Source organism: Nyctereutes procyonoides, unplaced genomic scaffold (genome assembly GCF_905146905.1).
Source record: "Nyctereutes procyonoides isolate TBG_1078 unplaced genomic scaffold, NYPRO_anot_genome, whole genome shotgun sequence".
NCBI classification, from domain to species: domain Eukaryota; kingdom Metazoa; phylum Chordata; class Mammalia; order Carnivora; family Canidae; genus Nyctereutes; species Nyctereutes procyonoides.
In genome coordinates, this window is record NW_026575044.1 from 17,219,155 (window position 1) to 17,232,456 (window position 13,302).

Below are 13,302 nucleotides of genomic sequence, written 5' to 3' on the forward strand. Positions count from 1 at the left end.
GTGATGACCAAAAAAAAAAAACAAAACAAAACAAACAAAACAAAACAAAATAAAAAAAACCCTGTTACCCAGGAGCCGTGCCTCTCTGACTCATCACTGACTCCAGCTCGTCCAGGAAGATGGTGGAGGGGGCGTGATAGCGGGCAAGTTCAAATAACACCTGGTTGGGAGAAAAGCAACCACATGTTCAAACTCATATACTTAAGTTAAAGTTCACATATGCTCCCAGAGATTAAAAGCTTAAGATGGCTGTAATATTAAGCATATATAAATAAATATTAAGCACTCTGTTCTTTCATAATAACTTTATGATCTTTGCAATTATTTCTCCTTAGCACAACTCCATGGATGGTGCAATTATTTCCATTTATCACTTGATAAAATTAGAGCCAGAGAGAGTTAGTGGTTAGCTAAGGATTACTAATCATAAGTGGGAGAGCTTAAGATAAAACTCAGTTCTGAGCTTCTAGTCAGTTAGGTAGCCCCTGAGACTCCCTGCCAATCACATGTTCCACATGGACACAAAAGCCTTGGAATGCGTAAAGTCATTTGATGACTTTCCTTTAACCTTTAGGGACAATGAGGGTTATTCTCAGAAGGAAGAACTGTAGGAAGAGGATACAGTTCGGGTCATGGGTAACAAGGCTGAAAAATTTTGCTCCTTTTTGCTCTCCAAATTACTCCATGGGGTCCCCATATAACTCCAAACACTGTTGTTTGGTAGGCTCAGGTACTTGAAAGCAATTCCCAATTGAATAAAATGTTCCATTCCAAAATAAAATATTATAGACTGTACAAGAACAGGAAAGCAGCCAGCAAAAGAACAGACATATAAAAACAAAATAAAGAGCTCTAAAGGGAGATGTGGTGGTGATGAAAAGAGTATAAAAAAATAAACCTTTTTTTTTTTTAACCTTGAAACTGATCTCTTGAGCACCATATACAATTCTTCACTGGTTGATCGGAGAAAGCAGTAGAGATTTAGAAAAGAATAGAGGTTCTTTAATAGGCATAGGGGATTTATTCTCCATGTCACTTAGCACTAGCAAAGCATCACAGAATAAATAGGAGAAGAGCCCAGAAAAGGCCAGATTGTGGTTTTCATGAGTAGTGGCAGGTTATACCTTACAGGTCTCCCTGTCACTGAGTGGAAATTCCTCACCTTTACCACTGCTTGCACGTATGGTGCATCCATGCTCATCCTCAAGTATTTTTCTTTCACAGAATCCTATTTAATTCGGCCAAGACAATTGGCTCAGCCTAATGAACTGAGAGAACAGAGTCAATGCTGGGACATACATCACAAATGCCTTTTAAACACAATAGAGACCCTCTCATTAGAAGCCAGTAACTTGTTTTTCTTATCACAAAAAAAAAGAAGCCCAAATATAACTGATATTAAGGATGACTACAACAGCATCAATCTACCCAATGAAAAGTAGAATATCAGAACTCTTTAAAAGAAGCATACATGTTTTTTAGGTGCTCCCTAATGTGCAGAAAGACCAAGAGGTTCTACAAGACCAAAAATCTAATTGGAAGGAGAACCACATATGGAGCCTATGTCTCCATATTGACCATACCACTGCTCTTTCCAGTGCCAGAGAATATATAGAATTCCAGATAAGTGCTCGGAAGCATTAGTCTAAAATTTTGAAAAGTAAAAAAAAAAATAAAATAAAAAAATAAAAAAATAAAATTTTGAAAAGTACTTGGAGGAAGTTAAATCATATGATTAGGGGGCAGAGGGACAGTGTTGAAAGACGTAAGCACCAACAGGTGTGTGCATTTGCTAAAGAGACCACTCAACTATTCAATAGCATCAATTCCTAGGAGGCATGAACATTAGGAGGGGAGGGAGGAACATAACCCAAGGGTTCCCTATAAATAACTTTTTAATTGGAATAGAAAGAGAATCAAATGGTAGGAAAGAGTCTCTGATTTAGGGGAAGGTCCTGAAGGGCTCTCTTTATCTGAAAGCTTGATAGTAAAGATCTTGACAGCATGACCAAGATTTTCCAGGTGAGGATCTTTCAAAGAGCTCAGAAAATAATATCTGAAAGGATAGAAGATGAGATCCTTCAAGGTTAGCAGAGGTTATCTGTTTTCCTCTTGAATTATTTTTTTAAATATTCAACCAAAAATGCATTTCACAGAAAAAAAGAGAATACAAATACAAACCTATAAAAAGATGCTCAAGTTCATTCAGAATTAAATAAATGTATATTTGAGAACTGAAAAATTAATTTCATTATCAGATCGACAACAATTTTTAAATTTGTGTTAGCCAGGGAAGGCGAAGCAAACATGCACATCACTGATGGATGTGTAAACTGGTGCAATGCTGTTGTCAGGCAGTTTGGCAATCAGTGATTTTTTATTCTCTGACCTAGCAACTCTACTTCAGAGAAATTGTCCTACACTACTATGTATGCAAGGACATATATATAGTAAGATGGTTTACTGTAGCTGTGTTCGTGATAACAAGAGACTAGAAACAACCTAAATGTCCATTAAGAAGAGACTAGTCAGGGCAGCCTGGGTGGCTCAGCAGTTTAGCCGCTGCCTTTAGCCCGGGGCGTGATCCTGGAGACCCAAGATCGAGTCCCATGTCGGGCTCCCTGCATGGAGCCTGCTTCTCCCTCTGCCTGTGTATCTACCTCTCTCTCTCTGTGTCTCTCATGAATGAATGAATGAATGAATGAATGAATGAATGAATGAATAAAATCTTTAAAAAAAAGAAAAGAAAAAGACTAGTTAAATACGTTTTAGTACATGCAGGCAATGAAATACTGTGCAGACTTATAAAAGAACATGTTCTGTCTATAATAGTGTGGAACAATAGCCAAGTTATATTGTTGAGTGTGGAAAAAAACCAAAAGGCATATAGAGGGTATGTGTAGTATGTTCCTACTTGTATTTAATAAGGAAGGGAGATATAGATGAAGTTGTTGGTATTAATATAGATATAGATACATGTTCTGGAAGACTGCACTAGCAAACTACAGTAGTTGCCTGTGAGGAGAGGGCTCAGGGGTCTATATGCCCTTTTGTACCCCCTTTTTTTTCCAAAAATACTATTTTTTAAAAAGATTTATTTATTTTAGAGAGAGGGGGGGGGAGGGGCAGAAAATCCTTAAGCAAATTCCCTGCTGAGCATGGAGCCTAACACAGGGCTGGATCCCAGGACTCTGAGATCATGACCTGAGCCAAAATAAAGAATCAGCCGCTTAACTGACAGAGCCACTGGGCACCCCAATACTAATTATTTTTTAAATATATGGTAAAGGAAGGGGAGAGACTGGGGGAGGAATCTTTTCCTCATCCTTAGAATTCTAACAAAATTATACTGAAGCAAAGGAAAATTTAAGTGACTAAAATGCTCGTGCAGAATGGAGAGTCCTTGTTAAATGACTTTGCTGGCTATCTAACATTAAACGAAACAATTCTTGTAGTGGTTTCTATTTTCATTAAGAATATTCATAAAATGGAAAAAAAAGAATATTCATAAAATGGGCGCCTGGGTAGCTCAGTCAGTTGAGCATCTATCTTCAGCTCAGGCTATGATCCTGAGGTCCTGGGATTGAGACCCGAGTCAGACTCTCCGCTCAGTGGGAAGTCTGCTTCTCCTCAGCCTCTTCCCATGCTCATGCTTGCGCTCTTGCTCTCACTCTCCCTTTCTCTGAAACAAATATTCATAAAATATTTGAATTTCTTCTTGTGTTTAGAGAAGTCCTGTCCAGGGAACATAATGTAATTTTTCTTTGAGCATTTTGCAGTGTTTTGTGCTTAAAGTTGTAAAAACCACTTTTCATGACAGGAGATGAATCTAAACTGATTCAGGGGGCATCTTGTAAAAGTTTTATTGTTCCTCAGCACGTAGAAATGGAATGTTAAAAAAAATAAGTCTTCAGGCTGATGAAGATTTTATATAGTTAGTTGGATTTTAGCTAATTGAAATCAAGTCAACTAGAATCACACAGAACCCACAAATTTAGGAACAGGTAAGTTCACACCCCACCTTTGGACCTGGCACTAAGACTCAAAGAACAAAGAAACAGATGTCAACATGGATTTCCACAAATTACAGTCTTGAAGGGGTGATAAAATTCATAAAAATTTACACATTTGAAGTAACTAGAGAAAAGTATCAAAGAAATAAAGAATGGATCATTTTAGGTAAATCAATCCTATAAGAATATTCTACTATGACTTTCAAGTAAGTCATAATATTTTAGAAATGAGTCATCCGGGGATCCCTGGGTGGCGCATCCCGGGACGCGATCCTGGAGACCCGGGATCGAATCCCACATCGGGCTCCCCGTGCATGGAGCCTGCTTCTCCCTCTGCCTGTGTCTCTGCCTCCTCTCTCTCTCTCTCTCTCTCTGTGACTATCATAAGTAAATAAAAAAAAAAAGAAATGAGTCATCCAAGGGAATGTAACTTAAGCATAATATTTTAGAGTAAATTCATTTCAGAAAATATATTGTATTTACATTGACTTAGTATTGATTACTTAACCAGTTGTTCTACGGAATTCAACAGTTTAACAGGATTTCTGAGAAGGGCCCACCTTACACTGAGGCATAAATCATAACAGGAGTTCTCATAAAGTGACTGGAAAGTATAGTAAAATTTTATAATATAATTTTGTATTATATTTTACATAAAATATATTTTATATTTCTCTCCTAAGGGGAGGAAGAAAACTGTAAGGCTATGGGGCACTGTGGGGGAAAGTTGCTCAGAGCATCTGAAAAAAATAATTGTTTTCAATTTCTTGATTCTTTGTGAGAGTATATATTGTAGGGACTAGCATATAGTAGTAGCCTCTCAATAAATGTTAACCGAATGTACTGCACATGTTTAATAATAGATGGTTCTTGAATGAAGAAAAAAAATATTCCACTTCATAAACAACCTTGTCCCAGCTTCCACTGCTAAGCCACGTGAATCAAAAAAGGACTATTGGTTATGTTCCCAGAAGAAAGGAGATGGTGTTTTGCTGATGGGGACAGGATTAGTATCCACACATAATAGTCAGTCCATCTCCTGGGCTTTTGGTAATCAAGATCCAGGATAAATTCTAACATATAAATCATTTTAAAACAAATAAGCTCTAACTTCATTTTGTACCACTATGTCCTGCTGGAACTTATTCTAAAAAAAACAAAATCAAGAATTCCTACCCGAACAAGTTTTTCTGAATCCCCTCTCCATTTGCTGACAATGGTAGATGCAGAAATGTTAAAGAAGGTTGTTTTGCACTCCGTGGCCACAGCTTTGGCCAGCAAAGTCTTTCCTGTCCCTAGAGACACATGGGGAGCAAACGTGAGTGACACATGAACTCCATGTCTCTGCACACAGACACAAGTCAGTTTCACAAGTTAAAAAGGAGGTAGTTACCCAGTGGTCATTAGCCCCAGTCCTGAATGAGGATAGTACAACTCTGCATACACACTTAATACCAAGACCAAAACAGAGGGGCACCTGGGTGGCTCAGTCAGTTGGGCGTCTGCCTTTGGCTTGGGTCATGATCTCAGGGTCCTGGGATCAGAACCCCATGTTGAGCCCCCTGCTCAGTGGGGAGCCTGCTACTCCCTCTCCCTCTGCCCCTCCCTTCTGCTCATACACATTCTCTCTCTCTCTCTCTCTCTCTCTCTCTCTCTCTCTGACTTTTTCTCCCAAGTGGATAAATAAAATCTTAAAAAAAAAAAAAAGACTAAAACATAAAGATTCCTTTACCTGGAGGGCCATAGAGCAGTAGTCCTTTCCAGGGGGAAAGAATTCCTGTAAACAGCTGTGGGTACTATGGAAACAAGGAACAAAGATGAGGTTTGGTATCAGGATGTCAGCCGTTTGCACAGACGAATGAAATTGGACTGATACACAGCTCAACTCAAAGAGTCAAGCCTTTTCTTACGGCTGCCCACTTCTACATCTTATTTATCCCAGTTTTCCTTTTGCACTCAATAGCAATGCCTGGTTTAATTTTTGTGGCTTTTTAAAAAGAGCGATTTTTAAAAAAGATTTTACTTATTTATTCATGAGAAACACAAAGAGGCAGAGATTTATGTAGGCAGAGGGAAAAGCAGGCTCCGTACAGGGAGCCTGATGCGAGACAATCCCAGGGCCCAGGGATCACAATCTGAGCCAAAGGCAGATGCCACCCAGGTGCCCCAAAAAGAGCAATTTTTTTAAAGAAAATAAAGGCATATGTAGGTACTTTTCCTGCAAACATAACATCATTTCCCCCAGAGTTCTATATACAGGGTATTTGGCAATCTTTTAACTTTGGGAACCAGGAATGCCCTCTAAGATAAAGACTTAACCCAACAAACAAAGGTGCCTGCGAATAAAGCACAAAGCTGTGGCAAAGCTTGATTAAGAAGTTGGGAACATTCGGTGCTGAATGTATTATGAGACACTGACTCCAAACAGGACATGCATGGACTTCAGTGGTTCTCTCCCATTAGGTCAAATTCAGGCAGCCTTGGAGGGCAGAAAGAGATGATAGAGAACAAGAGAGAAGGAAAAACAATAGTAAAATTATAACTAGCTATTAGGTTTTTGCTGATGCTAATACCAAATTCTCGATGCCATCACATACAAAGCTTCTCACCCCACGGAGATAACCTATCCAGGGTTTCAATGAGGTGCTCTGTCCTTTCCCAGAAGACTTTTACTGTAGAGTCACTGAGAGGAAAGGGTGAATGAATTTCTACTAATTCTGAATACCAGTATATTTCTTTCTCCTGTGTCTGAACACAGGAAGAAAGAGGTGGGGAAAGACGATCCAAAATCATTGATTTTGGTCTCATTTGAATAGAAGCGGCCAAAAATCATGGGCTTCGTGGGCTGCCTGATAAGAGTAAAGAGATTTTTTAATATAATAAACGTGTTATCTTGACTGCGGGAGGTTCCAGAAAATGGCCACAAATTATCTGCAGCTCCTTCCACTGAGAGACAGAGTGTATTTCTCCACAACTTGAGCCTGGAGTTGGCCTTGTGACTTTGGCCAATGAGATATCAGCAAATATAAGAAGGGATTTGAAAATATAAGGACTCGGGCAGCCCGGGTGGCTCAGCGGTTTAGCGCCTGCCTTCAGCCCAGGGCGTGATCCTGGAGTCCTGGGATTGAGTCTCACGTCGGGCTCCCTGCATGGAGCCTGCATCTCCCTCTGCCTGTGTCTCTGCCTCTCTCTCTCTCTCTCTCTGTGTCTCTCATGAATAAATAGAATCTTAAAAAAAGAAAGAAAGAAAGAAAGAAAGAAAGAAAGAAAGAAAGAAAGAAAGAAAGAAAATGTAAGGACTCTAAGAAGAGACGTGGGAAATGCTGTTGGATTGTGACCAGCCCTTTCTTGCTTCTGTCCAGGAAGCCTGTGCAACCAACAGGAAGAAGACAGGCCTGCCTGCTGGAGGATGAGAGGCACATGGAGAAAAGTCTCAGTCATCCCATCTATTCCAGCTTTCCTGGTCACGCTGGCTGATGCCCCAGACATGTGAGTGAGCCCAGTACCACATAGAAAAGAGATGAGCTGGCCCCACTGAGCCCAGCCCAGATTGTCTACAGCTACAACTGTACACAGTCATTTATTTGTGCAGAGTAAGGCATGAAGTTTTGGGGTGGTGTGTCATACAACCAAAGCTATGTGGTACCCAGACTTTCTCATCACACAGTTGTAAACCCAACATAGAAATTCTTATTATTATTCTTATTCTATTCTCCTTCCTGTTTAGTGAACCACTCTGAACAAAGACTTATCGGGAAAAAGCAATGAGCATTACACGATGGCCAGGGCTGTCTATTCTTTACAAAAAATGAAAAGCAAAACCCCAGAAGATGGAGAGGGAGGGGCATAAGATCTATAGGAACAAAGTAAGAGGCCCTCTCCTACAGGAGGTATTTCTACTGTAATAAGTATATTTTTAGGGAGGCAGGCTATTCAAAACAATCTATAGTAACTAACAAATCATATATATTACAACCTTAGATCTTAAATAATCACTTGAACAGACCCCTGCCTTGAACCAATATGTGACACGATTTCAAATTGCCTACAATGGACCGGGCCTTGGTACTCCAGTGTTTAACCAAATATTGTGACGCAGGCAAAAAGTTAACTCGATGACAGAAGAACATCCTGTCCTTCTCTTCCTGACAGGTGCATGACATACAGTCGGTCCAGTGGATAATGAATAGAAACAAGCCCCAAGAGGCTTCCCATCCTTACCCTTATAGGGTACACAACAGCTTCTTTGACTAACTGCTTGGCTGTGTCGAGTCCGATAATGTCATCCCACTTGATGTTTGGATTATGGAGATAAATGTCCTGCAATGCACATGTGATCATTTTGTTAAAACTAATGTTTTCCTCTGCAGCTGTAATAAACACAGGAACAGCAGGATACTTGGTTTACAATAGGATGTAAAGTGCTGGTGATAAAAAAACTTTTCACATTAGATATATGTACATATACACGTTGTAATTATGGGCTAGTTCACCAAATGGATGCCATGAATGTGTTCAGTGATTTTCCCCAAAGAAGAGATTGATGATATAATATGGAACTTTTAAGAGGAAACAAAATCTCCTAACGACAGACTATACCTGTCTTCAGTCAATAGCAAACCATGCTGAATTATGACTGTAATCAAAGAAGCTACAGAATATGCCTTCAAATTACATGGGCTTTTATGGCAAAACACAGTTCCTAGCCAGCGCCTGGCCTCGCTTTGCTCCTTGATCTCACAAATGCTTTCTTAATTTGTGGCCTAAAAGAGATAATGCTTCTCTGAAACCAATTTCTCTTTTTCCCTGGTGATCTTTCCCCACTTTCCATCAGGAACAATTGCTTCTACAAAATTCGAGGAAGCCAACAAGCAAGCAAAAGTGCAGTTTGCCCTTTTTCGGTGGAGCCCTGTAGCAACCATCTGGGGCAATCAATTAAGGTAGCTTTTAATGATAACTAATTTACAGTTTCCAAACTTCAATTCCACAAGACGCCTTGGAACAGCCACTCAGGGCCTTTCTCAGTAGGAGCTGTTCCAAGCATACTGAGTATTTAGAGTGTTACATCGCAAAAAGCTTCCTTTTAAAAGTCATTCAGAGTGACTACAGAACAATCTGGAAACTATGTGTATATTTATTTCATTTTTTTAACATTCATTTATCTATTTGAGAGTGTGTGTGTGTGCATGTGGTTGGGGGGAGGGGCAGAGAGAGACTCTTCAAGAAGAGTCCACCACAAGCCTCCATCTCATGATCCTGAGATCATGACCTGAGCCAAAACCAAGGGTCACATGCTTAACCAATTAAGCCACACAGGCACCCCTGTATTTATCTAATTTTTAAATAAATAATACATACACATGGTTCAAAATATTAAAAAATATGTTTTTTCAATGTTAGTGAGATGTTACGTCCCCATCCCTGTCCCCTGCCCTCCCACATCCCTCCACCATGGCTGCCATTTCTATTAGAGAAAGTACTCATAACAAGTGATTTGGTTCCTACGTTAACAGGCATGATCCATTGATAGGATGACAGAGAAAGGCCTCCATCTTCCAGAATCTTGGGAGAATCCCCCCTACCTTTAGATTGTGGATCTGCAGGCTAGCCCACCACCCACTCACATTCTTATTACCACACTTTCTTAGGAAAAGCTTCACATAGAGTGGGGATTCATGGACCTTGGAATTCAAAGCATCCATAGATCAGAGCCATATTTCTTGCCCCCTACTAGAGCTGACATTGAGTTCCACAAGCCAGTATTTAATTGCCCAACAGGAAGTTCCTCCTTATAGCAACAAAAGCTATCAGTCGGGAGGTGGTGATCTCCCCATCACTGTAAGCATTCTAGCAGAGACTGGATGACTGCTTCCCTTGGTACTATAGGAAAGATGCCCAGTGGAATCATTTCAGGCTACTTCTCCTCTACAACTCTGTCACCACCGCAAAATAAATTTATTTATTCATGAGAGACACAGAGAGAGCGAGAGAGACAGAGACAGAGACAGAGACAGAGAGGCAGAGACACAGGCAGAGGGAATAGCAGGCTCCATGCAGGAAGCCTGATGTGGGACTCGATCCCAGGTCTCCAGGATCACACCCCAGGCTGAACGCGGTGCTAAACCGCTGAGCCACCTGGGCTGCCTGGGACTATAGATTTTTATGGGCATAAATAATTTTTTTCTCTGCTCTCCTTTGTGTTCTAATTACCATAACTGGACTCAGACCTCATCCTCCCTCACTGGTGATAACTTGAGAGTTGGTCTCTTCATCACCATTTCTTTGATATTCATCTGCCACGCTGTCATCAGGACAAACTGAAAGCACATTTGAGTATCCCACTCTCCGATGGACACCTTTCAAAGATTTCCCCATGTCCTATAGGCCACTTCCAGCCCCAGGCTAGCCCTCACTATGCTCATTACTCAGGAACTCTGGCCTCTCTCTGTAGCCCCATTCCCCACCACTCCTTGTGGCTCATTCAGCTCCAAGCTGTACAATTTCACAGGTATGTTACTTGACCCAGAACCCTCTACCTTCCCTCTTGTGCTTTTGCATGTGCCTATTTTTTATGTATCTTCTTCCCTAATGCTTTCCCTAACCTTTGGCACAAAACAACCCCTCCTTTATGTTCTCCCAGTACACCTTACCCATGGGTTGAGAGACTCTTATAAGGCAAGGACTGTGCCTGATATCATTCACATCTTTGTGTTTCCAGCCCCCAGCGTGTGCTTGATACCTAATAGGTGCAGTAACAGCTGCTGAACTGAACTGCCAGAGCTAGGGAACCCCTTAATTACTGCACAAGAGCTGTGCATTTTTTGGATCATATAAAACATCTCTCTGAGTCTGCCCAGGTTTCAGTCTTTCATTAAATATGAGGTTGCTGGATATCAGATAAGTACCCTATAACTCAGGAATCTATTCTGTTCCCAAGGAACATGCTCAAAGTCACACAGCTACACAGAGAAGGATATAGAAGTCAAATCCAGTTCACTTGATTCTAGAGCCAGTGTTGTTAACTGTGAAACTTCACTGCTTTTAAATTCTGGAGGGTAGGGAGGTGAGGTGAGTGAGGAGATGAGGTCACTGGGAAATGGGCATTAAAGAGGGCATGTGGTGGGATGAGCACTGGGTGTTACGTGCAACTGATGAATCACTGAACTCTACATATGAAACTAATGATGTACTATATGTTGGCTAATTGAATTTAAATTTAAAAAAATAAGAAAATAAAATAAATAAACAACAAATAAATTCTGAAGGGTAAGCTTAAAAATCAGTAGTCTGGTCAATAAGCTCTTTCCTGCAAATCTTGTTTTGCATGGAAATTTCCAATTATGAAATCATCAGACTCCCAACATCTCTGTTTCTAAACTTTGACTGTTTAACCAAGACACAGACATGCTCTTGCCTTCTCTAAGAGGCTTTCTTTCCTCAACTCTTGGCTCTGCTCTAAAACCTTTCACCTGTCCCTTCCCTTCTAAGTCTTTTTCCCTTTTGATTTTCTTGGCCTCTGTAGTGAGATGGTGGGCTTTTTGTATTGTAATTTTATGATTCTATAATTTATTTATCATGCATTATTGTGCCTCTAAACAATATGAGTGCCTTTGCAAGTTGGGGCACTTTATAAATAAATTATCATATTTATTGTTATTAATAAAAGAAGCAGCCCACAATGCTCCAGGAGCCCCAGTCCGCCTCTGTAAATTTGTGAATTGAATATCAGATCTTACCCGGCTCACCATGGCTGCCAATTCTCGCATCTCACTATTCATGCCAATAAATGCACTCAGAGGTTTCAACAATCGTTCCTGACAATGGGAACAGAAAGCTTTACGTTACAATATTGCTCATAATTTAGGAAGCAAAGCAGGGCACGGATCTCAGTGACATTAAGTGGTGGTAGTTTGCTGTGACCTTCGACTTGATCTCAAGGTTTCTCTGGACTCAAACTTATATTTCTGAACTTCGTCTAGATGTTGGTAGTTTGCAAGATGAATGTCACATCTTAGCCACTTACTGAGGGGTCTGGGTTACAGTCAAAGCTGTTCAAGCCAAGTTCATTGGTTGCTCCTTTGATGGCATCTGTGAGCAGCCCTCGGAAGTCAATGATTTGGCCCTGAAAGGGAGTAATCGTTATTTATGCCATTAAAACATGAGGGAAGACTCTCCCTAATAGCTCAGCTTCATAAATCAAGACACATTCATGTACCTTGGTATGTAGGGCAAACTGAAGTGAGGCTTTAAAAAGAACCTGCACTAATCATGAAGGAGATGATTTCCTCAAGTTGGGCCCTCCAGGAAAAAGGAAAAATTAAGTTGCAGATATACTCTTCAGAATGAAGTTGATTTGAATGAAAATTCACAAGCACTTTTCCGTTCCTGACACCACTCCATCTGTTTCCTTACAGGCCGAGCTCCCCCACATCGTCTGGTCCTTTGAAACATTCCACACACAGGAAGAACTCATTGGCGCAAGAGTAATGATAGCTCCCCCTTACTGACTCTCATATACATTCTCTGGAGTAGAGTCCCAGCCAACAAGGGGCTTAAGGCCAGGATTTAAACCCAGATCTCTGTGTCCTGTACTCCTCCCAGTGCTGCCCCGTCTCCCCTACAACCAGAAGGGAAAAGCAAGGATGCCTGCAAAAAATGAGTAACAACAGCGGTAGCCAGCACTTACTGAGTGCGTATTATATGCTGGGCACTATGCTGATGCTCTCCACTCCATCATCTCCAGCAATCACCCATATAGTTGAGGCCCTTACAAGGAGCCAGATCAGGCCCACGTGAGCTTCCCTGACTTCCAGGGAGATGATCACAGCTTCCCCTCCAAGTACACACAGCAGGAGTTTCGTTTGCCCAAGAAGAGCTGGCCAGAGGTAAATCGGAAGTCCTGTAACCTGAGAACTTACCCAAAGAGAGAGATGGCTCTTACAAGAAATACAAGCCTGAAAGTTACAATCAAGAAGAACCTGTTCATGTGGACACTGCTTCGAATTTTAACCTGCCCTTTGCCCACATCCATCCAATCCAAGCCTTTTCTATTTGAGCAGCTCTTATTTGTGAATCAAGACATGAGGTTCATTATGGAACAGGTAGAAATATCCAATAAGCACAAGATCCACCCTATTTCAACTGAGGTTTCATGGTTCATATGAAATTACATTAAAACCTAGAGCCATACCTCCAGCGGGAAAAGTGCCACTAGTCAACTACCACAGACAGGGAGGAGAAGGATGAGTATGCCACCATGACTCCTTCAATAATGTAGAACACCAGCGTT

At 40.9% G+C, this 13,302-nt stretch overlaps 1 protein-coding gene across 1 annotated transcript in view; it reads right to left on the minus strand.

Moving 5' to 3' along the window:
* The window catches only part of KATNAL2 (katanin catalytic subunit A1 like 2), a 66,153-nt gene that overhangs the window by 18,572 nt on the left and 34,279 nt on the right, over nucleotides 1-13,302 (minus strand). The window contains exons 7-12 of the mRNA XM_055324429.1: nucleotides 12,037-12,135; nucleotides 11,750-11,827; nucleotides 8,235-8,333; nucleotides 5,746-5,809; nucleotides 5,190-5,308; nucleotides 69-160 (exon numbers count right to left, since the gene is read on the minus strand). Coding sequence (XP_055180404.1) covers nucleotides 69-160; nucleotides 5,190-5,308; nucleotides 5,746-5,809; nucleotides 8,235-8,333; nucleotides 11,750-11,827; nucleotides 12,037-12,135 — 551 coding nt within the window. The remainder of the gene's footprint in view (nucleotides 1-68; nucleotides 161-5,189; nucleotides 5,309-5,745; nucleotides 5,810-8,234; nucleotides 8,334-11,749; nucleotides 11,828-12,036; nucleotides 12,136-13,302) is intronic.